The following is a 27,611-nucleotide window of genomic DNA, read 5'->3' as shown; positions in this document are numbered from 1 at the left end:
CCTTATTTCTCAATCGATCGCTACCGATTGCAAATTAAATTGGATAAAGAATCGAGTCTATAATTTGGGGAAAAACTTCGACGCTGCTCTCCGAAAGTTTCTTCTCAGTTGATGCAGCCATTCAGTTTTCACAATTTCTGTCTAATTTGCATTCGCCAATTCATTCAATCATACATCGGATAAAAAATTAAACAAGAAACACGAAGTCCGCGATAAAAAAAAAAAACGAGCCAGTTTATTCGTTTGTTTATTATTTTTTTTTCAACGCTCGGCGTAGGCGAACGATCGTTTCTTATTCGCGTAGAATGGCCTCTAGAATTTATGACAAACATGGGCGCATCGAGGCGCGGTTCTTCGTACGTTCTTTCATACAACGACGAAAATGAGGAAGCAGCTGATCGTTTGCGGGCTCTGGTGGCGCTCTCGCAACTCGCGTCCTTGATCTTGCCCACGCATCAATGGCCTTTAAAGGCGTCTCGCGCGCCCGAGAACGAGAGAGATAGAAGCGGAGAGATCGGCAGATTCAGATGCTGCCGGGGATTAATCTCGGCGTCTCGACATCACCCGATAAATACCGTGGGAGTTGCTGCCGCATTTTTTGTTTTGTGCTATTATATTCTCACCCAAGTTGATTAATGCCGTTGGCGTTCTGTCCTTCGGAATGCAGGCCATTTCGACCCACTCTTTTGTTGCGACGAATTTCACCTCCATTTCATTATATTACCATTGCGAGAAAAACCGTGTAGAAAATCGGCAATTCGTTCGGTGTTTCAATCGACGAATTCGGTATTTTGACAAGACACGATCATTTCGCAATCCAACTATTCCTTTTGGTTTCATTCGAAAGCCGTGCAAGTCCATTTACTTTCAATGAAATTGTGGAAATTGAGATGGATAAAGTAGGCAATTGATCGCGTTATCGGTCGCGAGCGATTTGAAAATGAAACTAAAGTAGGAATTTACGTTCGTCGGAAACAAAAGTTTCTGTGGCGAGCGAGGCTTCGTATAGTTCGAGATATAAACGCGAAGGCTTTCCGAAGACGAATCTTCTCGATAAGTCGGTAGCTCGTGACAATGAAAACGGTCATTCAAATGAAATAAAAAACACATTTACACACCCAATAAACCCATGACAAACGACAGGCTCGTCGATCGAATCGACGAAAACCTCGAGAAGCGGCGAGAATGGGACACGAAGAATCGTAACGCGAATAGTGCGGAAGACGACCACCCTGACTAGGGGTGAGGAAAACAGCGTTGCCGAAGATTTGACTAAACGCGGAAATGTCAAATCGCTTCAGGATACTCAACAATATTTGAAGGTCACGACTCAGCATGCTTCACCGAAACCTAAAACTGTTAGGGTAAGATTACGAAAAACTGATTCGAAAGGAATCTGAATGCTGCTATTATTTCCGTATATTATAAGCGATTCAAGACAACATCTGAAAATCCGAAATGGACTGAAAGCTGCAAAAAAGTTTTCTATCAACTACAAACTATTTTCTACTATTTTTCATATTCTGCTCTTTGCTACGACGACGTTACGAAAGTGCGAATGATCTATGATCATATATCATTTCTGAGCTCGCACGAAAACGCGACTTGATTTATAACGAAAATATTTCCCATTTAAGGGGTCTACCCTGATTAGAATTTTCAAAAAATCCATTTTTTTTATTACATTTTTCGAAAATATACATATTTAAAAGTAACGTACTAAAAATTTATAAAAACCTGAGCAGTCTAAGTGTACTTTCGAGCGACGTCTACTTTTAAATGCGTTTTTCTCAAAATCACGTTTTTGGACGGCTCGTTGATTAAATCTCCGAAACTATTCAACTGATCCTTACCAAAATTTTACCACGTGTTCTTTATGACTATGACTATGGCGCATATCATACTAATTTTGAAATTTTTAGTGCAGAACTATTTTTTTAACGTGCTTTTTCATTGTTTTTGGAAAAATGGCTGCCATTTTGTCATTTTTGAAAAAAAAAACAAAGATCGTATGATGGTCGTTTACATATTGAATCTAGAACCAATTTTTTTTCTCCGATCATCCATTCTAGAGATTTTGTCAACGGCGCACACCCATGTTTTTTGGGCCTGTCTTCTCCCCCATTTTTCTGTATACGAAAACTGAGTAAAATAAATATAGCGTTTTTTTTGTGTATTTTAAAAGTGTATTTTTCATGCCTTACACTTTTTATATCCATATTTATAATTTATACCGGTCAAAAAAATTCGTGAAAATAGTCTTTTTTCGCCCCTCTAATTAGGGTAAACTTCTTAAATGAAAAATGAGTTTGTTATTTCTCTTGATTGAGGTAATAAATACAAATTAATAGAAAATGATCATCGACGTTTGACCTTAAATTTGCATAAAGAATGTCAGAAATAACATGATTATCCAACACACTAGTTATATGTCTGAAAAGTAATATCCTGCTCATTATTAATTGATCAAAAAAAAAAAAAAATGAAGGTTAACAGTCACCAATTAGGAGAGGCTTTCAATCAAAATGTCATATTAATTTCATAGATTATTCTTTCACACAGAAAAAAATTTCACAATTTGTTTGGGTTTCCTCATATCAATATTTAAAAATGACATTCCAAGCGCTGTAATTAGATTCTCACGTTAAAACTCGTGTGACCAATTTGATATTGAAACGTGAATTTATTACGGACCATCGAATATCTTATTCCATCGATAAAAATGACGTTTACGGTGACGATAATTAGACATCCGTTAGGCGAGTTTCGAGAAATGCCCCATGTTGTTTTGCAGCGCAGCGTGCTCGAACGATTAAACTGGCTCTCGCAACGTCAACGAGAGCGTTAAACTCCTTTCTCCGAGCTCTCTCATGCAAGCCACGAAAAATAACACACAGACAGAGACGCGAACGTCAATCCTACGCTATAAACTCATTTCTCACTAACAAATATCCCATGCATATAAAAGTCTGTATGCGGGTTCCTAAGAGAGTTTACGCTTAGCATGCTGCATGAGAATAAAGCTGATGCAGTCAGAGGAAAGACCGCGAAGCTGGTCAGGGACGGCAAGCCAGTCTTTCGTATCGAATCCGTCTCTGGGCGAAAGCTCATATACTCGAATCGACGCACTCACTTTGCCAACTTGAAAAAATGAAAAACACCAACAATCGTAGCCTCTTCGCGACACTCGAGTAAACACTCGCTGGAGAAACTTCGTAACAAAAAAATCTCACCCTCCGACATCCCCTCATCTATAATAGGCTCGGAGCGTGAAATTCTTTCTTTCAACTCATATTTTAGTTTGCAAAGCACAAATCTTTAATGCTCGTTTAAGCCTTCGAGCTAATTATCAAGTCAGTTTTGTATCAATATCTCTCGCAGAATTTCTGCAAAACATTATTATTTTTTTATGATTTTTCTATAGTGTTAAATTCGCCGAATTTTCACGATCGATTGACTTATTGAGGATGTACATGCGCATCGTACCAGTCAGTTGCATGACAGTCTTCCATATTTTTTTAAAATAGTTACCCCGGTCATTCATATTATTGCACAATATTATTAGAAAAGCGTTATCTTCATTTTTTAATCGTAAACAATGTTTGAGTTTAGTTCTCATTACAGAAAATATTTCATTCCGAGTTTTTCACATGATTCGATGGGACATTGCGAAAAGGCAACGTTTGACAAAGTTGAACGTAGTCAGTTGACAGATTAGAACAGAGATCACTATTTATAACCTTAAAAAGTTCAACTGTCAATTCCTTCGACAATATGACGTAGGTTGCGTTATATATGACAAGTGACTGACGCATGGGCCTGCAAAATTTCGAGATTCTGTAAAAATTTGTCGTCTTTAACTCAATATTTCTAATTCAGATGTCCGTTGACCCCCTTTTTAAATAATTGATATCTGATTGAAAAATATATCAAATTTTGAGGTGAAGATGGTTGAAAGGGCCAGTAAGTCACTGTGTCCATAAGCGACGCATTAATTTCTGTACTTTTCGACTGTTAATATTCCAACCAAAGAATCGATAAGAGGTCTTGAAATTTCACAGGCAAAGAAATCTGCTTGGATTGTAAGGCATAAAAAAATGAGTGTGCTATCTAAAAACAGGCCTACGTCCTTAACTAGTCATACCAATCACAATATATCATCGAAAACCTGCGTGAATCATGAGATGAAAACGAGATTTCACTTTCCATAAAAATGCATCGAATCCGTATTCCTGGTTTGCGAATCGAGTTTTGCGACATTCGTTGAGGCACGACGCGAGAGCGGGGTTCACGGAGAGAGAAATCATTCCGCGAAGAGATCGATGTGTCTCTTTGACCGGTATATATTGTATACGATAACATTCGATGTCTCGTTACGAATGCAGGTGTACCTCCATATACATATATATTAACCTGTCAAGAGAATGCATTTCTTCTCGTGAACGGTCTTCTTCGTATTCGGAGGAGATACTTGGAGAAAACATGACCGTTAAGATTATCTCGTAAAACAAGGTGTTTCCTCGTCACGTGACAGTTGCCCATGCTACCGATAACATCTTCATTCTATTCGAATATCTTCATCGCATCCAGTAGGCGATTTATTGCTCAATCAATCCTGCCGAAGATCGCGAATAATTTTCGATTGTTGCGGATGGAATTCCTGCTGTTTTTGTGAATCAAATCAGCATCTCATGCGTACGATTTTACTTCACAAATGCTCTTTCCATCCATTTTCATGTTCACGCGTACACATCGCTGCATGCGCACAATTCATTATACTGTATTCGGGACAAGGCTGAGGCACACCGCGCGGTGTAAAAGATTCTCAGAGCTACTCACAACTACAGGTGAGCTCGCGAAGCTCTCTTCTCGTGCTCGTCGGTTCTCAGACACAGTGTCATAGCCAGAAAATTGCGTCATGTGTCGTCAGCACCATACGTTACTTTTGTAATAAACACTTTCGTGACGCTTTGCTCATGCATACATGGGCTTTTGTCATTGATTCGTTCAGTTCGAAGTGCGAGATTAAATGGAGAAAGAAATCATTAGGAAATTCTATCCAAACGGCCGGCTTTTTCCATGTTTTTTCATTGCTGCGAGAAGAAAAGCTTGTCGAAGAAATTCTAGTTATTCGTCAATACAAATCAGCCGTTCGGTTATTTATTATAAATAATTTTATTTGAAGTTGTCAAGAACGTGCGATATTGGAGGAAAACCTCGAGAAGTTCGACTCCGTATAGCACCATTTAAGGGCTTTCGCGTGAAGCAGTTTGAGCTTGGAAGCCTTCGGGCGATCGCACCCACTCGATATCCGTCTCTCTCCCTCTTTCGATTGCGTCTCTATCGTGTGTTTGAAAAAAACATGTTGTTTTATGGCTCGACATGATCGTCGATGCTTTTCTGCTCTCGATATGCATAATCTTCGTATCGAATTCTCCTTATAGATTTATTTCATATGAATGTTCTATCCTTGGATTGTCATGATCACAAGTTTGTCATCGAGCAACCTTGCGTCAAGGAGTCGTTGTCAAGGTCTTCAAATGAGTGATCCAATTTCTTCCTCAATCCCCCCTCCCTTCCACACGTCTTTTTCAAACTTGCCATAATGTCAAAAGTGTTTGAGATTCTCAAAGTTAAAAAAAAAAACTAAAACTCCTCATTTTCGCTGCGTCACTCGATATTGTAGGAAGAATATTTATTCAGAGTAAAAGAAAATGTATGTAGTCAACGAACAGTACACTCTTCTATTCGTAAATGAGAAAATACAAAAATAGATATGACTTGAAGCAAAACGATAGTAGACTCTGATCAGTAAAATAAGTTGGAAGGTCCCGAGGGTTTGTCCGATGAAGCAAGACTGCCCGTTTTCCGTCTTCGCTCGTGTCCTGTGACCCCAGAGGCCCGAGTCCACTCGAGGGCCTCGGTTTTTTATGAGATCACCCCTTCGGTCTATTCCAAGGATTTTTTTCCCCAGAAACCCTTGAAACCCGCGTACTCCGCGAGACAGAAAAATGAAGAGCCCTGTCATTTGGCCATCACGTGTCCATCGGCTGTTTTAAAGACTCTCGAAAAATGTTCCTTTCAATATGTTAAAATAAAATAACGTTGAACCATCCTAAATACAATTACGTTGGCGAAGACAATTCTTGCATCCGTTGATTAAGGAAGGCAAAAGTCTTCTCAAACCTGCCTGACCAAAATATTATTAAACTAATTTCTTTTTCATCGCTCCTGTAGCAATTTCTTCAATCATTTCAGTCCCTTTGATCTGTAAATGAATTCCCTCGTTGCCGAGCTCCGAGTCTCCCGCGAAAACCACGGGAAGCCGACATTTCGCATGACGATTTTCCTACATGGAATTCGAATCGCAGACGATTTTGTAGAGCGTTTCGTGCAGATTTTTCCATGCGAAATAATAACGCGTAGAGTATTATCGTTTTCAGAAGTTCTTTAGAGTACAGCAGGTCTGGTTATTCGAGCAGATGGAAAGCAGGATGGCAATATATTCATATCTTTCCCCGTGCTCGAAGGCTTATCAGATAAACTGGCAATTACTCCGGGGGTGGCTCCAACTGTAATGGTCAGTTTGAAATGATCATTGCATTCTTAAAATGTAAATGAAAGCACTCGAAGGAATTCAGTTTGCAGCACCAGAGCTCTGGTTCCAAAAGGGGACTGCTCATCTCCGGGTATATATTTATATATACGTGAGAAATGAATGTACACATGGAGGCTGAGGAATATGCGGTACAGCCTCGAGGATTTCCGGTAGCTCTTCATTCATCACGCGTGTACACTTATGGTTTCTCTTGAGTAAGAGCATCCTTAAGCACACGTTTTATGATTCCTTCTATTCCTGTCTCGTACAAGGATGAGCGCGACAACCTCGTCGAGGAAGCTTTAATGATTTTCATTACCGGCTGTTAATTTATACGAAAATATTTCTGCACCTTGGTCGGTTTAGGAATAACAAAAATACTGTTTTTATTGGTTGCTTTTCGTAATATCCTGGGATAATGCAAATTTATCGAATTTAACTAAACGGCGAAAGGCGCTTTGGTGAATTGCTTTCCTAAAATATGGGTGGGGATCAAATGTTGGAATGACTAAAATTTCGAACAGCTAAAATTTCGAGTTTATAAACTTCGAATGATAATATGGAGACAGATAGGTTCGACCAGAGTTTTGAATGCCGAAAATAAATAAAGCAGAAACTGCAAGGTTCGAAGCACGTTTACATCAAAAATAGAATGTAACAATCGCCCATAGGACGATGACTAAAATATCGATTTTTCGAAAATTCGACTATCACTCTTTCGATTCATAAATTACTACGGTCAGCGATACTGTGAAAATTCACAATTTTGAAAATATAATAATGAAAGGCCAAATATTACTGAGGTTGAAATACTGAAACACCAAAAAGTCGAACGGTCAAAATAGCGAAATGTTAGAAAGTCGATCGATCAAAAAAAATAAATGCAGCGGAGCTCCAAATACACACGTCTCACTCACTCACTTACTCAGACCGGTGATCTCCAATTTTAAACATCGCCATTTTGACTTTCGCCTTTTCGAGCCATCGCTATTCCGCATATCTAAGTTTTATAGGCTCGAAAAATCTACTTTCGATTTTTTGCTACTCTATATTTTAATCTGTCTGTAAAACAATTACTCTCCATTTTGAATTCGAAAATATGAACTTTTGACATTCGGATGGTCTGTTAAAATTGCATTCGAAATGAAAACTATTGAAATATATATTTTCGGGTAAACACGAATTCGAAGAAGGAATTTTTGATTAAACACGCAATCTGCTGAATAGTCGATCGGGAATAAGAAAACTGATATCAGTCCAAACTGATATCACAACTTTTGAATTTTCGAAATATCGACCGTTCTACAATTCCATTATTCGACGTATTGAACCCCACCCTAAAATATTGCACGGAGCGTGGTGTTCGGAATGCTTGCACGAATTCGAAGCAAGTTTTTACAGACTGTTGGCACAGGCCGACTCTTTTACTGCTGATCTCGAAACGGTTGCCTCACGTACTCGTGAAAGTGACGTCACTGCGGTACATCGACAGTTTATGGCGATGTCGAGACTCGCGCTCGCTCGTCCCCGACCCCATAAGGAAACGTATGAACTATCATAAGCTCGGCGTTCGTCAGTGCACAAAAACGTTGGAAAGAGTTGGAAAGAGATGAAGAAAGCGCTCGTTATGAAATTACTAACGCGTATTTTCTCGATTAATTCGCATGGCGAAGTGGATTTTCCATTACTCAACGAAGCCCGCGATTCCTCGCTTATTCGGCCCACATTTTGGGATCAACATTCGCGTGAATCACGATCACTGGATGCTCTCAAACAGAACGGAACAAAAGTGAATAACAAATGATCATCGACGGAATTGAATAAACAAAAGCCCGGCTGATCGATGCGTCATTTTCAATTTGTTCGGTTTTTATCAAGATCCTTACACGAAAATCATCGTTACGAAGGCGTTTCCTCACCGCGAAGCAGTGAAACTCCTTCCTCCGCGTGTTTCATAAGTGAAAATACACCTACAACAGACACTTTCACACACTCGATTCTTCGACATCGCGAGACATCACCGAGATCGGTGCCTCTGTATCCCGAGATAAGATAGGAACCACTGCACAGCTTGTGTATAATTGACTCGAGTAAATAGCCCCCGGAGTCGAGAGAACTCGCCTCCTCCGAGTTCTCTGGGGATCAAATAAATTAATCGGTCACGGTTACTTTGCTTGTATCGCGTAGCCCGCATCCAGACCCCAGACTCGGATGAACACAGAGCTACGACCGCGCATGGATCCAAACAAACACTTGCGAATATCAAACTGCACGTACAGTGAAAATACACGTGCGAAAGTACGCTGTGCTCGCGTTTTTATTCACAGTGAGTCGCCCTATTACATGCCAACAGCATCGTGATTACCTCGATGCTTCGCTCGATTAAATCTGATGAAAATTAGCACGAGAGTTGTTGAAACTATTGAGACTATATCGGATGCGCTACAGCTTAACCACGATTACTAATGTTTGCTCAAATCACTGAAGAGATTATGAAAAACGAAATTGAGGATATTACAAGTACAAGAATTGTAATGACGAATTGGTTGCAGGTTATTACGCGGTTAAAATAATCGACGTCGCGTTATTCTCATGCTCGTATCACAGAAATTATGGTGTGAAGTAATTACGTAAATAGATGATGGTTAGTTTCATGAGGAGAGAAAAAACTGATGGATTTTCTCAGCAATAAACCCGGCGGTTTGCTTGTTTTTGGGGGATTCCGAGACGTTTCCTTGGATTTTATATTCGTTACGAGAATTAATGGGATTTGCGGGCATCATTCGATTGAATGAAAGTGGAAAAGTCGCTCGTCGTTTTGAAATATATCAGAGAGTGAATCGATCCTGATTTATGAACAGGTGCTCGCATCTCAGCGAATTCTATTTCTACTCTCGTCTCTATTCAGAGGTTTATTTTCAGCGCGAGAGGAGAGTTCGCGAAGTGTGTAATATCAGAAGGCCCGCTCGCGTTCATTTCACGTTGCTCACGAACGTAACGACGATTAGAACAATATATAATGGCGCTCTCAGATACGCCCATTAGTCAAACTTACTTCACGAGAGTTCGTTGACTTTAAGAACCGCTAGCAAGCCGCTCTTTGATTGAGGAGTTCGTGTACCTCTTCAATTTCATACTTCATTTAATCGGGAATCGGAGTTTTTAATATTGCTCGGAAGATTGTTTGTAAATGGATGAGTTGAGCCTCGAGACGGAACTATTTTTCATTTTTTTTCAACGAACTTGGTCGCATATTGTATTGCCGATCTCGCACGAAGCCTTTCATTCTCGCGTACATACCATTTTTTCATCTTTATGAAATTTTTTAAAATTAATTATCAAGGGCTATGAACAGTGTGAACGTTGGAATTTTAGGTGCTTTTTGTTTAATTTATAACCAAATATTGGTTGGATGGATTTAAATAAATCCTTGTACACCATCTTTTACATACTCAAAAGTATTGGAAAAATTTTAAAAATTTTTTTGTACAATGGTGTGTTGAAAATGGCACCCCTTGAATCGGCCTTAACAGCAAATCTCAAAAATAAAACATCTTAGGATAAAAACCAAAAGGATTCTTGAAATATATCTCGCGGCTTCACCGGCGTGATAATTTGAAAAACTTTGCCAAGAGGAATAAGAAACCGAGCATGAATACAGAAAAGTGCAATATTTAAGGACGCTTGTGTAAACAACGTTGTGTGTATTTTCATTAACCGCCAAGATATGCAAATTTCGAGCATCGAAAGAAGAGCGACTTTTACTGTAAAAATACGAATATTCCCGCAAATCTCCCTTGAGAACTTAATGTTTTTCTACGACCAAATGTAGCCAATGTCACTCTTCGTCCTTTAAACTATTTCTATGCCAAAAATCAAGTCGTTTGGGGTTGGTTTGATAGAACGTGAAGAAGGGACAATTTTACGAATATTCCTGTAAATCTTCCTTGGAATTTGATTTTTTCCCAGGACCAAAAGTAGCCTATGTTACTCTCCGTCCTGTCAAAACATGCCAAAAATCAAGTATAGATTCGCTGCTCAGGGCGCGTAGGAAGCACAAACAAACAAACACACTTTCGCATTTATAATATTAGCTAGGATTGGGATTAGCTGTCGCATGACGCAGGGGATTTTCAAAATATTGTTTACAATAAAAAATGGCAACTATTTGAAGAAAAAAATCACATTTTTTATGGATTTCTCAGTAGAATATTGTTTATTGACGAAAAAAAAGTTATCAAAAAGTGACTACGTCATGCTGAAAACATATGCTTTCTCTACAAAATGCAATTTGAATCAAGTCGCTGTGATAAAAACTTTCCGTTTTGTCGTCAACGCCAATTCAAGGAGTGTTATTTTTAACGCACCATTGTACAAAAATATACCAGGAAAAAATTTTTTTTTTCAATTTTCCTGTTCTCCCGAGTGTGTAATGCGTACAAGCTTTTATGCAAATTCATCTAAACAATTTTGATTTATAATAGAAACAAAAAACACGTAAAATTCCAACGTTTACACCGTTCATAGCCCTCAATTCACCACGTACGCAGAAACTATTTATTATTTAATATTCTTCGTGCTAAAAATCTGAAAAAAGGCTATGAAAATAACGAATTTCTTCGATGTAATTCAGCATTCATGGGATGAGTGTGGAAACAGTTCATTTTTTAAAATCGGGAAACGATAAAAGTCAGTGCAAAGCCATTAATAGCACTGAACCAATGAATATTTCTGATTTCAAGACTAATGGAAAGCCTCCTGGCGCTGAATCTGCACACAGATCTTATTCTCGTTTCCCCATATTCCCATGATCCTGCGAGCTCATGGGACGATGCGAACAAGAATTTATATGATGATACGTGTATCTCGCACGTCGATTATCGAGAGCTAACCGTTTAACTGGTTCAAATTCATTATGAATAAGTGCATTGAACATGCCTCAGCACACATGAGTGACGAAGTGAATCGTTAAAAATCATTGCTTTCACTCTGAATATTAAAAACGTTTGAAACCGCGAGAAACGAGCGGTCATTATTTTATTAAATTATCACGGTTTCTAGTCGCTATCGCACGCATTTTTTTTCCACTTACGAGATACATAGTCCTGCACGACCTACAATCGACGACCTCGTTAAATGCTTTCATTAACACCGTGCGCGCACGGATTACGATAATAATAAAATTGAGCGTATACAGCTTCCTCGATGAGGGCTCATTATTTAATGTCTCCCACGTCCCGGCATCGAGCGTCACCGTAAATACGGACGTCAGTTCACTTATGTTTTTTCCTACGACTTAAAAAAGCCTCAGCGGAAAGGCCGTTGGCCGAATTCTCAAGAATCATTCACAACGACAATGGAAATGTTGCAATTGAAAGATATTCGATTCCGAAAATCTCCATTTAATCAATAAATTTCACTATATTTTTATTCCAAAAATTATTGCAACGCTCAGATAAAAAAAAATCGTAATGTAATCACTTTAAAAAATGATGAATTTACTGCGAAACAAAAAACACGAGACGCCCACGGCGAACGGAGCAGAAAGCTCTGCGAACTCGACTGTCGGATACCAAATTGCCTGCGGAGGCAATTCAGAGGAACGACGAGGATTCGCACTCAATGAATTTCTTTCGCCTCTTGAAATACGATCGCTCGCAAAACGGCGGAAACAATTTTACCATTTTTTACACGTGTTTGCTCTCCGTCTGACGTTGTAATAAAAGCATCCAGGGGCTGTATGAAAAAGGAATAATAATAGTATTATCATTAGATAATGCTAAACGCGTATGAATTGTTACACCGCCGGAGCCTGGAAATGCTCGGTCTATCGGCCGAGACCTCCGGACCACCGGTGTGTCCCATCTATTCGACCAGTCCCTATCCATATAAACGCCTTATATATGTGTGGTACACAGAGAGAAAGAGAAAGAAAGAGAAAGAGAGATAGTGAGATTCTCCGAGTACTGAAGCCGCGGGAGGTGAATACGAAAGAGCCTCCGAACGATTTCCTCGTGGTAATGCGAGTTAGCGGGATGAGGGAATGGGGAACAAGAACGCCGCGACTCGAGAGTCGTTCGATCTCTCGACGTCGACGTTCGAACACCGTTGTGTCGAGTTCGATGCACCGCTTCGTTTTATATACCGTGGATTATGCATATGAGACATTCCAAGCTGAAACACCGTGATCTTCGATATTTTAATAACGAAAAATGTAGAAAAAGTTCAATCTCCCTGGAATATTTGATGCTTCTGTTTTTATATATTTATTTCACCATCGTACACGGAGAAAACGAGGTCGAAAATTCTAGAGCAAAGCATTTGTAATTCACCAATTATTTATTTCACGAGTCATTTGGTATGAAAATCTACGAGCTGCAAATTAGGCAGTTAGCGGAGTTGGAGAATTGCTGGAACTGTTGGAGAGTTTTTTCAGATCATTGTTGAACTCCAACGTTGCAAACTTCAATGTCACGAATTGTTCTATTCCCCATAGTAAAAAGTTTAATACTCATATATTTTATTCAAAGCACTCAAGAGTGTTTTTCTCTATAAGCAGAGTAAAAAAACTACGCTGAAGTTTCCAACGTTGGAGTCCAACGAAATGAACGAAAAAAAACGTTTGTAATTCATCAATTTTTTATTTCACGAATCGTTAGTGCAGCTTGAATAACTACGAATCGCAAATTTGGCAGGGAACAAAATAGGAGAATTACTGAAATTATTGGAGAGTTTTTTTCGATCAATTCGTTGGACTCCAACGTTGGAAACTTCAGCGTCATGTAAAAAATGCTTTCAGTCACTGAACATATTTATATTGTAAAACTTGCTTGGGCAACCCTGAAAAAAAAAACTACACGGAGAGACTTTTATAGCAAAAATTACTATGTTTTTATAGTAACGTCGGACCACATCGATATTATAATAATAATCGCTACAGAATGTGTCAAATAATGCAAAAGTTTAGGGAACCATTGCCACAGTTCATAGTAAATAAAGCGCTGTACTACATCAAAAATGCACACCGAGCGAATTTTTATCAAAAATATAGTAAATAATGAAATGATTTGATGAAAATTTCGGAGATAACATTAAATAAGTCGTTTCTCTGAGGTATACGGAAAATTGCATAGCTTCATATTTTTTCCCTTTTACCGCACTGAATAGCAAAATTCATGCGCCCACCAATTATATGAGGCGTTGCTCCGTATAAACATGAAAATCACCCAGTGGCACATAGTAAAATTTCAAGCAATTTGTCCAGTCCAATTCACCGTTTTTTAACATTTCGCCAAAGACACGAGTGTTTGATATAAGAATGTCGTAGACCTAAATTTAGCCTGTCGTAAATAGTAAAATTTGAGAAAACTGCTTTCGGCATGACGCTGAAGTTTCCAACGTTGGAGTCCAACGAAATGATCGAAAAAAACTCTCCAATAATTCCAGTAATTCCTCTATTTTGTTCCCTGGCAAATTTGCGATTCGTAGTTTTTCAAGCTGCACCAACGATTCGTGAAATAAAAAATTGGTGAATTACAAACGTTTTTTTCGTTCTTTTCGGTGGACTCCAACGTTGGAAACTTCAGCGTCGTGCTTTCGGCATCAAAATTACTATGCACTTTGGTGAAATGTAATAGAAAATGGCGATATAGAACAGCGCTGCTAGAAAACATAGCAAATTTTTCTAGCAAATTCATCCGAAATATTCGTATAAAAGTCTCTCCGTGCATATACATTGATAAAATGTCACGCGGATTCGATCTATATTCATATATTTATCATAGAATTTACTATGCTGACAGTGAAAATTTGTGATTTACGATATATTTCCACCTGTAAGTCCGACACGAGATAAATAACGCTCGAAAACAAAACGAAATATAGTTTTCACGTGCATTAGTTTTTGCTATCCACATAAAACTGTTTAGAATTCAAGTGACGAAAGAGTGCAAAATTTTCTCTCACTGATCGAAAGTCGAATCGTGATGAAATGTTGCTTCCCGCGTACAATTTGTTTACCTTAAATCGTTAGAGCTTCAGTTGTGACGTAGAATTTTGCATGGATTTACATCATCAAACGAATCCGTATCGAAAAACTTTTTTTACTCGAATTGGTTGATTTATTATTTTAGATATCGGATATCATCGTTGGCCAAGAACCGAACGTGACAGCTCGCGAAGCGTTGCTGAGATGGGCAAGACGCTCGACCGCTCGTTATCCAGGAGTCCGAGTCACAGACTTCACCGGCTCTTGGAGAGACGGCTTAGCATTCAGTGCCCTTTTGCACAGAAATCGCCCTGATCTCGTTGATTGGAGAACAGCGAGGTCGTATCAGGCGCGTGAACGACTCCATCAAGTATTTTACGTCGCCGAGCGCGAGTACGGCGTTACGAGGCTTCTCGATCCCGAAGGTAAGATCAATTTTTCCTGTTCCATGATGTTTCGATCTTTACGAAAGGTGAGAAAAAATCGAGAACGAAGGAAACTGAAATCTACGAAAACTCGTTTTCGAATTAAAATTTTTTTACCCAATTAGTGATCGATTCTCCGTTTTCCAACTGTTCATTAAACGCGTACTAGATTGATGAGAAATATTTGATAACTAGTCGAGGATCTTTGACGATTCTACAGCCGAAAATCGTTTCGTAAACCTGAGGAAAAAATCTCAAAATTCGTTGATCGTTTCTACTATGAATTTAAGACACAGTTGCTAACGCATAATTGTTTTATATTAAGGACAAACTCAAAGGCAAAAGGACATCAATTTATCACTCGTCGGACCATAACACGATGGAAAGACTTATTTGTACCAATTGATAAAAGTGGTTTTTTGTTCTTGTCGAGGGCCCGAGAAAGGTAATGCACCGATGCTTTCACTTTCGTTTCGTGATCGAGAGAGAAATCCTCGGTGTCGCATTTGCTCGCTTCCTTGATTTGGGTAGCATCTCGAAAAGAGAAATCCACAGTGGTACTCGAAGCTTTCCTCTTTCCTTCTCTCGCAAAAAGACTTTGCTCTTCACTCGTTGGCTCTTTACCGGGCTCTTGACTCCGAAAGATCATGCTCTCTTTCGCAGTCTCGTGTTTCCCTCTTTCGAAAGATCAGAGGTCCTTTTATACGAAGAAAGCGTTTCTCAAAGTTCTTTTCCGCAAGCCCAGCAAAGCATTCCTGCTTTTAATCTCCATGCGAATCTTTCACTCGTCCTAGAAAATCGAGACCCCGAAGATCAATAGGTCACCAGGGCTCACACTCGAATCTGTCTCTTCGCGAGGATTAGTTTCGCACGAGTCTCCAGATACGTGCTAATAAAATGCAAGCTATCGTCGTAAACTTGAACCACTCGAAGATTCACATCGGAGCTTGGAAACCATTTGGTTACAGTAATTCTATTTATTTTATTGAAAAGTTGCTAGACCCAAAAACTTTTGCTATATTTCTCAATTTTTTTTTTACTAACAGCGAAACCATTCAATCGAACTTGTTTCATTTTTTTATTTTAATCTTCGAATGAATTCGAGGCACGTTTAGATTTTTCCAATTTCACATCTCATTAAATTATGAATCGGTCGTTGCAACCTTCAGTTTTTGGTTGAGTCATTACGTCGGAAAAAACGGGTTAGAAATGCATGTGAACCGAACAAGCTGAATTTTGGATATCACGGGAGGGTGCCTAGAAAAGCTCGAGTTCAAATTGTCGACCAAGATTTCCCATGTGCGTTTTTCGCCATCTTGAAAAAACGGTTAAATTCAGTTTTTTTTTTTTTTTTACAATAACTTGACTCTCCGTTGAGATAAGGACATTTTGATGGCATCAGTTTTTGTTGCTTTTTTTACGTTCTACAATTGAGGTCCCAAACATTTTTCACCTACCGTTCACCGTTCTTGAGATATCGGACGAGAAAGTCAAAAATTTCGGCAGTTGAATTCGTTTTTTGCTGTTTTCTATTTTCCCGCGATAGATATCAAAAAAATGCTGGATAACGAACTTGTAGAGCACGTTAATACCTACAATTTCGTTTTTGAATTTTTTTCTTCAGACAAAAATTACGATTCCTAGCTTGCCACAAAGTTGACCGCAGCGTGCTCGACGCTACATTAACGTTTATGTCTTGGGGTGATTTAAAAAAAAATCCATTTTTTTCCAAATGTCTATAATAACAGGACTGTTTTACACCTGTGCAATTCCAGGTGCCCCCGAGTGCGTGAACCAATTACAGAGGCGCTTATTCCGTTCGAACAACATTTCGTTATTATTTTTTTTCAAACCTTCAAAATTCGAATAAAAAAAATGGTTCTCTTAATCTTCCACATTCCAAGGTCCATCATTGTATTATTGAAGCAAAAAAAAACTCGATAATGCCCACGTATGATTTATGACCCACTGTCGCATTGAACAATAGGCCGAAGCTTTTTTTTACTTTTAATGTAATTCTTTGTCAGACAATCGTGGGAGGTAAGGTTGAGTCCAGCAGTAGCGAGTAGAAAGACAAAGAAAAAAGGCTCTCTCCGCGGAAGGTGTGCCTCGCTCGTGCACGATGCTCTTGTGCACATTTCTTTCTCCGATTCGTTCGCCAATTCATTCGTTCATTTTGATACGCCAGAAATGCCACGAAATGCTAAAATTTCGTCTTTCATTATCCAATCTCCAAACCTATTCGAAAAGCTTCAATTCTTTCCACTGATTTTTCGCAGACTGATTCCCCTAATTTCCTAAGCGAAATAATAATTTTCATTTTGACTTTGAAAATATTAGGACGTATAAAAGTTGACAGAATTATTCGGAATAGCGACAGTGACTCTCGGATCCCTCTCCTATTTTTATCCCTTTCTCTCTTCATGGTGGATGACGACAGACGAACCTGCGGACTTCGATACGTCTTTCGGGCATGAACATGTACATTAAAAAAAATCTACGCATATACTGACTGTAGCATACATTCTTTTCGGTCACGGTAGCCGGGAGCCACTTCCGGTCGCACTCATACTCCGTGACACACGCCTCGGCAAACTCTTCTCGCAAATAATTGCCCGGTTCTCGTCGTACCACTATTTTCTCGAGCGATTCACCGTGTGGGTGCTCCGTTTCTTTATTGTTCGGCGAAGCTCCCGAGATATTCATCCGGCGATGAGAATCGCGGAGGAAAGTGAATTTCCACGACTCGAGAATACCGAGAGCCACCAAAATTTCATGGGAAATAAATACCAGCCATTTATGTCAAATAAACATTCATATTTATGTGCTCACAGGAGAGAATTTCCAGCGAGTCATTTTTTAATCTGTTTTGTTTGTCCCCATATTCAGATATTCCATTTTCATCTTTCTGTTTATTTTCCAATTTGGAAAAAAAAAAAAAAAAAAAACTTGTAGTGTCGCTCTTGGTGCAGCTGAATTTACTGGTGTCTTGACATTCTGCGAGCCAATGACCTTGTCATTGAAACGGGGATTATGAACAGTCCACACTTTCTCCTTACAAAAATTCTTATATCAGCATAAAAATGATAATAAAAAGAGTTAGAAATTTATATTTTATCTCAAGGCCCGCGTCACGCTCTTGATACGTTTTTTCTGGTTGACTGGCACCTTCTCAAGATCGGCAAAGATAGTGTGTAATCGCAATACTTTATTCACGTACTCTAATCGCAGCGGCTGTCTCTCAATGCTTTCGTTTATCCACGAGCAGAGACAGCGCTACTGTCGCGTCAAACTTTTCTTTTCGGTCCAGGGACTTTAACGATAAAAAAATTCATGAACCCATGACCGCTTGAGTCGCTTTGTTCTTTTATTGTCCCCACGTCGTTGCAATCCACCTATTGTCATTATGACGACTTAATCGAGCTCGAAACAAGTGAAATATACCTGTTACGAAACGTGTTCGTCGGATCTTATGGTCGGTGAAACTCGCCAAAATTGAAACCGGTCACAATGATCTAATTTGGAATTTTTATTAAGCGATATCAAGTACTAGTTTTCAGGTAGTGAAAAAGTGCTTCGGTTTTGAAAATTATCAGATTTTCTGTAATTCTTTGGTCGCCGTAAAACTTGATAGGAATCAAAAAATTCCAGGTTTTAGAATATTCTTGTCTCGATTTTTTTTCATCTTCGGATATTTTCATGTTCCAACATGAAATGTCACTGCTTTTTTCTATTGATTGCGATTGAATTTAATGAGTTTCATTGCTTATCCAAAACTCTTTATTTTGTAAAAATAATTTACACAATTGGCTGGCTTTATTGAACTTTCTGTTGTTTCCTGTCCTCAGATGTCGATACCCCCGAACCGGACGAGAAGTCTCTGATAACGTACATCTCTTCGCTCTACGACGTATTCCCGGAGCCACCGCCGATACATCCTCTCTACGATGCCGAAGCCCAACGTCGATCGGCCGAATATCGCGAGCTGGCGAGCTCGATACATCTGTGGATACGTGAGAAAATAACGTTGATGCAAGAAAGAGCATTCGCACCGACACTCATCGAGATGAAAAAACTCGCGGCTGACAGCTCGAAATTCAAGAACGAGGAAGTGCCCCCGCGCTATCGTGACAAGCAGAGACTCACTCACATCTTTCGAGACTTGCAAAAGTACTTTGAGGCTGTTGGCGAAGTTGATATCGAGCCCGAACTTCACATTGATGTTATAGACAAAAATTGGAATCGTTTGCTAATGCTGCACCAAGAAAGAGAACAAGCCATTATTGATGAGATCAAACGGTACGATTCATTCCCAACGAAAAATAAGTCGTTTGTAACTATCAATATTGTAACTTTAAATTTGATGTAATTTTGGAAATGAAGAAGTTCGCAGTTAAGAAAAGTGCTAGTTTCAGTCGTCTTGAACGGTATCAAGTTTAACATCCACTTGCATTTACTTTTATCGCTTAGTGAACTATTTTTATTTTTTTACCGCCTCCGCAGTCTCGAGAGATTGCAACGCCTTGCCGAGAAGGTTCATCGCGAGATGAAATCTACTGATAATCGTCTTGAGGAACTGGAGAGACGAGTCGAGGACGAGGCACGTCGCCTCGATCGGCTTCATCCGCTCGAAGCCAAGCATGCCGTTGACCTGCTGGAACAGGACATACGAAATACTGAAATACAGATACAGAATATATTCACCGATGTTCATACCCTTACCGAGGGTCGATACAGTCAAGCTGCCGAACTCCACAAGCGGTAAAAAAAAAACAGAAACAATAACGTGAATTGCGTTAGAAATGCGATTTATTTTGAATGAAATATTTACGATTTTTATTTGCTAATGTCTATTTTCAATTAGCTTTCCACAAAATTGAAGAAAAAATCCATTTTTTTTTATCAATTACCGAGAAAATGTTAGATAATTAGAGAGGAAGGATTTTTCCAGCTCTGCTCACTTTTTTCTTTGACAAATATTAAATTTAATGTAAGGAAGTTGAGGCTGTACAGTCATTTTTTTGACCCAAAAGTTATGACCAGTTTACAGTTTGGCAATGTTGCATACACTTTAAAGAAAAGTTGGGGGAAAAAAAGACGAAAAACGGGTGAAAGCTCATTCGAAAACACGAACGGTGACGATCCTAGCCTCAAAAAACTGCATGCGAAATAGATTATTATTAATACCATCTCAGCAAATCTCCTAATAAATCTGAAAAAAATTGACATTGTTCAGCAAGGCTTGCTCATGTTACCCAAAAAATTTCATATTTTCAGCATCATTTTTAACGGAGATATCACTGAATGTGTCTTGACTTCCATAAGATTACATGTTATTTGGCCCAAATTGTTATTGATTTTTCTCAGCAATGACCCTCCTAAACTGTCTGAAAATTTAACTGATTTTTTTGTACACTTCACTCTATAAGATGCAGTCGGTTAAATTCATGACATCATTTTCGTTTTAATGCCTCAACTTCCTTAAAATCTTTGTCGTCGTCAACAATTTAGTTACATTCGCTTTTAAAATGATTTTAAATTGCTAGTTTCTCAAGTTTCTTTTCTCCTGTTGTAACGCTATTTTAATATTTACAGTGTTCAGAAATTACATCAACGTTGGGTAGCGCTACGTTCGCTTTTGCACAAGCGTCTGGTGCAGCCGTTATCGGCAGTTTCATTCCCGGTTGAGGAGCGCGTCGTCACGAAACATCGTACGACCGTGCACGAGACGCGTCTTGTCGACACGAATCCACATTTCCGGAATTTGCACGATTGCATTGATTGGTGCAAAAACAAGATGAAACAACTACAGGAAGCGGAATACGGTTCCGATTTGCCGGGAGTACAAAATGAGCTCGATCTTCATCAGCGGGAGCACAAAAATGTCGAACAGTTTCATTCCAAAGTTGACAAATGCGTACACGCCAAGAACAACTTCCATGGGGAAGAACTTTCCCTCTACAGTCAACATCTCGTGGCTTTGCAGAAAATCTATGCCGAGCTATTAGCTGTTTCGAACAAGAGGCTCTCCGATCTCGATACACTTCATGATTTCATTCAATCCGCCACTGGAGAACTCGTCTGGCTCAACGCCAAGGAAGAAACTGAAGTCACTCGTGATTGGAGCGACAAAAATCTTAATGTTCAAAGCATCGAACAATATTATGAGGTTTGCTTGTTTTATTCTGAAACTAAATTTACTATTTGTTCATGCAATCAATATATTAGTTGCATTCAATCAGAATCGGGGATGATAAAGATTTACATTTTGTTTATGTAAAAGATTATTTTTTCAAGCAGAACTGCATTTCATAATATTTTCAATTTATCTTTCAAGCAAACATACGGATCTGGAATTGAGGTAATAAGATCGTTAGACGTTGATCAGTATACTCAAACACTGAAATCTCGATGTTGAATTCGAAAGATTGGTAGCTATATTGAAAAAAAAAACGACATTGATGCTTTAGCGATCAGGTTCAATGATTTTTTGATGCTTTCGCACATTCAAACTTCTCATGTTCTCGGATATTTTCATTTTAAAATACATTTTAGGTACTTGAAGAACGAATGAGTACATTTATTTCAAACTTCTTCTTGTCAGTCCTTGAGTAACTAAAACGTTCTCGAGAAATAAAACAACCAGGGATTGGCTACTTTTCGAAAATTTATATGGGATAAATGGTTGCACTTGACGGTGCGAACTTTACTGTCATTGAGAAAATAGTCTCCTTCAACGTATTCAAAAATTTGTCATATAAATACACTTCTTGTCAGACTAGAAAAGTTTCAAAGTAGCAATAGAAAAGTGGCGAATTTGGAAGCATTTTTTTCGGACTAGCGATCATAAAATTAAATTATTGACATACTTGATTGAAATTTACAGTCACTTATGAGCGATCTGGAGAAACGTGAGATCCAATTCTCAGCGGTACAAGATCGTGGAGAAGCTTTGGTTCTCCAGCATCATCCAGCAGCTAAAACGATCGAAGCCTATATGTCAGCAATGCAAAGTCAATGGGCCTGGTTATTGCAATTGACACTCTGTCTCGAGGTCCATCTCAAACACGGGACTCACAGTCAACAATTCTTCAAGGACGTACATCAAGCCGAACAGTGGATTTCGAAGAGAGACGAGATTCTCAACACTGTTTACTCCCAATCTGATTTCACCCTCGACGAGGGTGAACGTTTGCTCAAGGGAATGCAGGAACTGCGAGAGGAATTGAATAACTATGGCGATCAGGTTCAACGCCTCGTTGATCAAGCAAAAGACGTTGTGCCGATGAAACAACGCAGACAACCGGTAACCAGGCCGTTACAAGTCACTTGCATTTGTAGCTACAAACAGGTCAATGTGAGTGAACGTTCACGTCGATTTTTTTTCGTACTAAAATACAATATTCATATTTTGTGATTTTGAACATAGTTTCATCCAAATTTTGAAATAAACTTCCAATGTCAGGGTAAACAGTTTTCCGCCTTCTTTCATTCGTTCAAATAGAATGAATTAACAAACTATCGTAATAAAAAAAAAAAAAAAAAATGTATAGCTTGTAAATAGCATGCATTCATTTTTATTTAAAAAATTTATTTATGCATGCGTCGAATGAAATTTCCATAAATTTATCTCAAGAAAGCTAGTTTCAGCAATAATATTTTACCGCGTTAGAATTATGGTTATCGAAGGTTATTACGCGCAAATGAAGTGAGAATCATTATTTCATTATTTTTGTATTTATTGATTTGAAAATGGTTTCAGATGTCAATCGAGAAAAATGAGCAGTGCACCCTTTATGACAATTCTGGACGCGTCAAATGGCGCGTTAAAAATAGTCAGGGAGTGGAATCACCGGTGCCCGGTGTTTGTTTTGCTCTTCAACCACCGGACAAAGAGGCATTGGACGCTGCGGAAAGATTGCGACGTCAGTATGATCGAAGCGTTGCACTGTGGCAACGCAAACAATTGCGATTACGTCAAAATATGATATTCGCAACGATAAAGGTCGTAAAAGGCTGGGACCTGCCGCAGTTCTTGGCGATGGGCCAGGATCAACGAACTGCCATTAGAAAAGCATTGAACGAGGATGCCGATAAGCTTTTATCTGAGGGTGATCCGGTAGATCCGCAATTGCGTAGATTGAGGCGAGAAATGGCGGACGTTAATCGGTTGTTCGATGATTTCGAGAAACGTGCGCGAGCGGAGGAAGAGTCGAAAAATGCTGGTCGTATATTTAACGACCAGGTGTCAAATCTCCAGCACGCCCTCGATGAGGCCGAGAGAATATTGAATTCTCGCATTGCTGCACCCTTGCCACGTGATCTCGATAGTCTTGAACATCTGGTCCTCGAGCACAAGGACTACGAGCAGAATCTGCAGCGTCTTGCGCCCGATGTCGAAGAATTGCAACAAACGTTCCGCGGTATCACACTGAAAACACCCGCGATGAGAAACAAGCTTGACAATGTCATGACAAAGTGGAATCATTTGTGGAACGTGAGCAACTTGTATATCGAACGTTTGAAATGCGTTGAAATCGTACTTTCTGGTTTGGACGAAAATACTGCTGCGATATCCGAGTTCGAGATAAAACTCGCTTCCTTCAGCGAACTACCATCTGACGTTAAGGGTCTGCAAAATGTACTGGAAGATCTGATGATTCTCCAGAATGCCATAGCTCAACAACAACTGTTGATTGATCAATTGAACGAAGATGCTCACAATGCTCGTCGTCTCGTTGAAAAATCGAGGCCCAACCATCGTGGACCCCACGGAGACATGGATCGTCTTGATGCTGAAGTCAATCGCTTGAACGCTCGATGGACCAACATCTGCGGGCAGCTGGTCGATCGCTTACGCAGCGCCGAAACGGCGTACAGTCTTGCTCAGCAGTATCGAAGCTCTTATCAAAACGAGGTTGATTTCGTCGACGAGAGTTACGGCAAGCTCGAGAGTGTCGCGCCCCTTCACAACAAAGCGCAGGAGTTCGAATTTACAAAGGTCAGAAATCTTTTTTCCAGATGACGTAGAGAATTTGGTAACAAAAATCTTCAATCGAAAATATGGGAAGGGACAATTTTCGAGAATATCGTTGACAACGATATTAAATTCTCATTAAAGTGGGTCACGAAAGTAATAGCCCAAAAATGATACAATTTTTTATTTCAGAATTTATTAAACAACGTTGTTGGACGGGCACCAGCGATCGAGGCTGTCAACGTTACAGGTGGAAGGTTGATTCGCGAGGGCAAGGTAAGATAAAGAAAAACAAAAGGGTACCAAAGCGTAAAAAAAGAGGAAAAATCTGGCAAAAGCGCCAAAGCAATTTATAGCCTTTAAAAAGCCCATGGTATGAATGCTGTGTGAATGTTGTGTCTAGTCTCTATTTTATATTACTCTTAAAAAAACATGAAAGAAAAACACTATTGTAAATATCGTATCATATCATGTTCTTTTTTATTTCATTGTCTATTATATCACCAAATGTACAATGTTCGTCGAGAAACAACCTTTCAGCGGACAACGAACGAACTTTGTCGAAACGTATCGACTTCTACAACCGGTCATACGCTCGTGGAGAAACATATATCTGTCAACTGTTGTATATCTTCTTTCTAATAAGGACCGAAAAAAAACAAAACACAACGAAAAACCACAAAAACAACAAAACAAAACGCAAAAAACGAGACTGAACCAGGATCACAACTCTATTTTTTGTTTTGTTCTATTCTCTTCTTCTTGTAATTGTATTTATATTTTATATTTTATATTTATATCTATATATGTTGTATTTATTAACGATTGCTTTAATTGTCTCTAACGATTTCGACACTCGATCTTATTACACACGACTAAAAACCGAATACGTCAATAATTACCACGCATCGTTTCTCGGGTAACGGGCACTTGGTTTGTCCGGCCTGGACTAGTATTTTTTCTTTGTCTTTCAATCTACATAAGATGAAAAAAAAAAACGAAAGAAAAATCACCAAAAGTCAATCATGCGATTTTTATTGTTGCTAATTCTACTCTCTTTCATTGATTAAAATGAGTAGCATGGTTGAATGGTGCTTGGGGAGTTTTGGGGCGCTTTTGCCGTGAACAAGTAATTAGAAGCGTGAAATTGAACAGCAAGACGAACAGTTACCACGTCAGCTCTGTTGTTATATTTTTATTTTTTTTTCAATTTCCCAATGCACTTGTGAGTTTTTTTGAATTTGCACGCAAATCGAACTGCGATGTACGCGATAACTCAGTGTGGTAGACCAAATACTTCATTCGATTTCAACAACGCTTAGAATCGCGTATTTTTTGTTTCTACCATGCTAATTTCAAACGATCTATCTTCTAGTCAAATCGACAATAAACGATTAACAATTAAAACATCAAATTAACTAGAAATAAAAAGTAATTTTATTAATTTGGCTCTTTCATGAGAGAAATTGATTAATGCAAAGCTGAAGCCTGTAACAAATACCACATTGGGTTACCACGATGAGAACCATTGATTTAACGAGAAAAACCATAAGGGGTTTGAGTCTGAGGAAAATAGAATAAAAGTACAAGTATTGCGAATAATGCACAGAGACAATAAAAGCACAGATTCACTTCTTTACATTTTGCTTCTGGAGGCAAACGGGTAGTGGCCAAAAAGAAGTCTAATTTACTAACCCTAACGGACTAACCGAACAAAACTCTAGATCTATGGCCAGCGACTGAGAGCTTTCAAGGAACAACTAGAAGAAGTCTGCCCCTCCCTGGATGCATCGGTCAAGAGGCCACGTAGAAATTCGGTCACCACTGTCGACAACGTTGCGCACGATCTTGACATCCTCAACAGACGTTACTCCACACTCGTGACTCTGCTACAGGAACGGGCGAGGACATTTGCTCAACTTTATCCGGATGATTTGGCTTTACAGGTTAGTCGATTAATTTTTCTTATTTTATCACATTTAAGGTATAACTGAATGGATAGCTCGACCAAAAATTATATCTGATTGGAATTTCCGTACTTTGTGATGCAATAAAAATTTGAAAAAATTCAACAACATTTGGAAAGCTATGAACAACAATTATCAATAATAATATTGCCCAAAAGTTAATACCAAATTGTTTAAACAACTAATTATTCAATAATTTTGCGGTGACCTATTGTTTTTTTTTTACGAATCAAATGTGTGTATTTTTCCGAATGCTCATGAATTTTTTCAGAATTTTCGTGGATTTTTGAAATTTCTTGAAAAAATTTTGGAAGACATATTTACCATCAGTTTTGAAAAGTCTCAAGGTTACTGGATCAAAAATGTACAAATAGAGCCTTTTTAAAAAATTTAAAGAAGGGAATTTCAAAAATCCACGAAAATTCGGAAAAAAATCATGAGCATTCAGAAAAATGCGCACATTCGATTCGTAAAAAAAAACAAGGGTTTACTGTAAAATTGTTAAAAAATTATTTATTTAAACAATTTATTAATAACTTTTGGGCAATATTATTATTGATAATTGTAATTCATAACTTTCCAAATGTTGCTGAATTTTTTCAGATTTTTATTGCATCACGAAGTACGGAATAAAATACGGCTGGGCTGTCCATCCAGTAATATCTTAACCATGAATTTATTTTATAATATTCAACATGCAACAGACAAGAAACGAGGTTTGATGACGCGATTTTTGCAGTTTCAACATAAGAACAACATAAAGGGTATTAACGTAATTGGAGAAATTCCGGATTTAAAAATTTCACCGGAATTCTCATTTAGAAACATCTCATTTCATTAGTCGGTTTTGATAAATCCTCTTTCCAAAAACGAAATATTGTTCTATTCCCATAAAAAAATATTGGCATACCTGCTTTGCAGTGATCTTGCCAACTTTGCGTTGTTTCGATTGTGAGAATGATTCTTCGAGCTTCCAGTGTAGTTTTCACGAGGATAGTGCACAAAGTATAAGGTCAAATGATTTTGCATTTGAAGGAAGCATCGTTGATTTGCCAATCTCAAATTCGTATTTGTATTTTCACGTGAGATTCGCCGATAACGTTTAATCAAGCAAATCAGGTTACAGTCTGAGGGTCGAGAATGTACTTGAAATGGGAATGAACACTCGTGATAGAGCAATTAATTCTTCAGTCATGCACTTTGATCATTCCCAGATATTCTGGCTTCGTGATCAACCTTCAAAAGCGTTGCAGAATTCGTAAAAGCTCGTAGGTTATAAAAATAGAACTAAGCCAACTCGACTTAATCGTCCAATGAATAAAAACTTCGCGAGAGGCGAGATATTTGTATGCCAAGTTGACTCAGGAAAAAATATATAAAAACTGTAACGGACTCTCTCACTGGGAGACTCTTCGGTGGTGTAATTTCACGTTTGTGTAACAAAATTGGTCTTTTTGGAACGATGAGCTACCACGCGATCCTCGTATACATCGAGACAAATTCGTGCCGGTTCCACATTCAATTGTATTCAATTCTAAAATTCCCCGAATTGTTTTTTAGGCGTCAAAATGTTCGTCGAGAGCTTCGTGACCATCGCAATGTTTCGACTTAACTATTTAGGTCAATTGAGTGCTAAAAATCGACGAAAATATACGAA

General features: G+C 38.7%; 1 protein-coding gene across 34 annotated transcripts in view; it reads left to right on the top strand.

The window, feature by feature from the left end:
- shot (dystonin-like protein short stop) overlaps nucleotides 1–27,611 on the top strand; it is a 213,237-nt gene that overhangs the window by 136,072 nt on the left and 49,554 nt on the right. For 22 of the 34 annotated variants that reach the window (XM_043411241.1, XM_043411237.1, XM_043411217.1 and 19 more), the window contains 9 exons: nucleotides 14,731–15,010; nucleotides 18,859–19,309; nucleotides 19,514–19,771; nucleotides 20,606–21,179; nucleotides 21,348–21,371; nucleotides 21,897–22,367; nucleotides 22,773–24,011; nucleotides 24,180–24,263; nucleotides 25,712–25,933. In XM_043411241.1, the coding sequence (XP_043267176.1) occupies nucleotides 14,731–15,010; nucleotides 18,859–19,309; nucleotides 19,514–19,771; nucleotides 20,606–21,179; nucleotides 21,348–21,371; nucleotides 21,897–22,367; nucleotides 22,773–24,011; nucleotides 24,180–24,263; nucleotides 25,712–25,933 (3,603 nt within the window). Of the gene's footprint in view, nucleotides 1–1,143; nucleotides 1,365–14,730; nucleotides 15,011–18,858; nucleotides 19,310–19,513; nucleotides 19,772–20,605; nucleotides 21,180–21,347; nucleotides 21,372–21,896; nucleotides 22,368–22,772; nucleotides 24,012–24,179; nucleotides 24,264–25,711; nucleotides 25,934–27,611 lie in introns of all 34 variants that reach the window. The other 12 variants (XM_043411243.1, XM_043411252.1, XM_043411249.1 and 9 more) reach the window with 3 other exon arrangements.

This window comes from Venturia canescens, chromosome 2 (assembly GCF_019457755.1).
Source record: "Venturia canescens isolate UGA chromosome 2, ASM1945775v1, whole genome shotgun sequence".
NCBI lineage: Eukaryota > Metazoa > Arthropoda > Insecta > Hymenoptera > Ichneumonidae > Venturia > Venturia canescens.
Note: the sequence above shows the minus strand (reverse complement) of the source record. Positions and strands in the feature narration are given on the sequence as shown.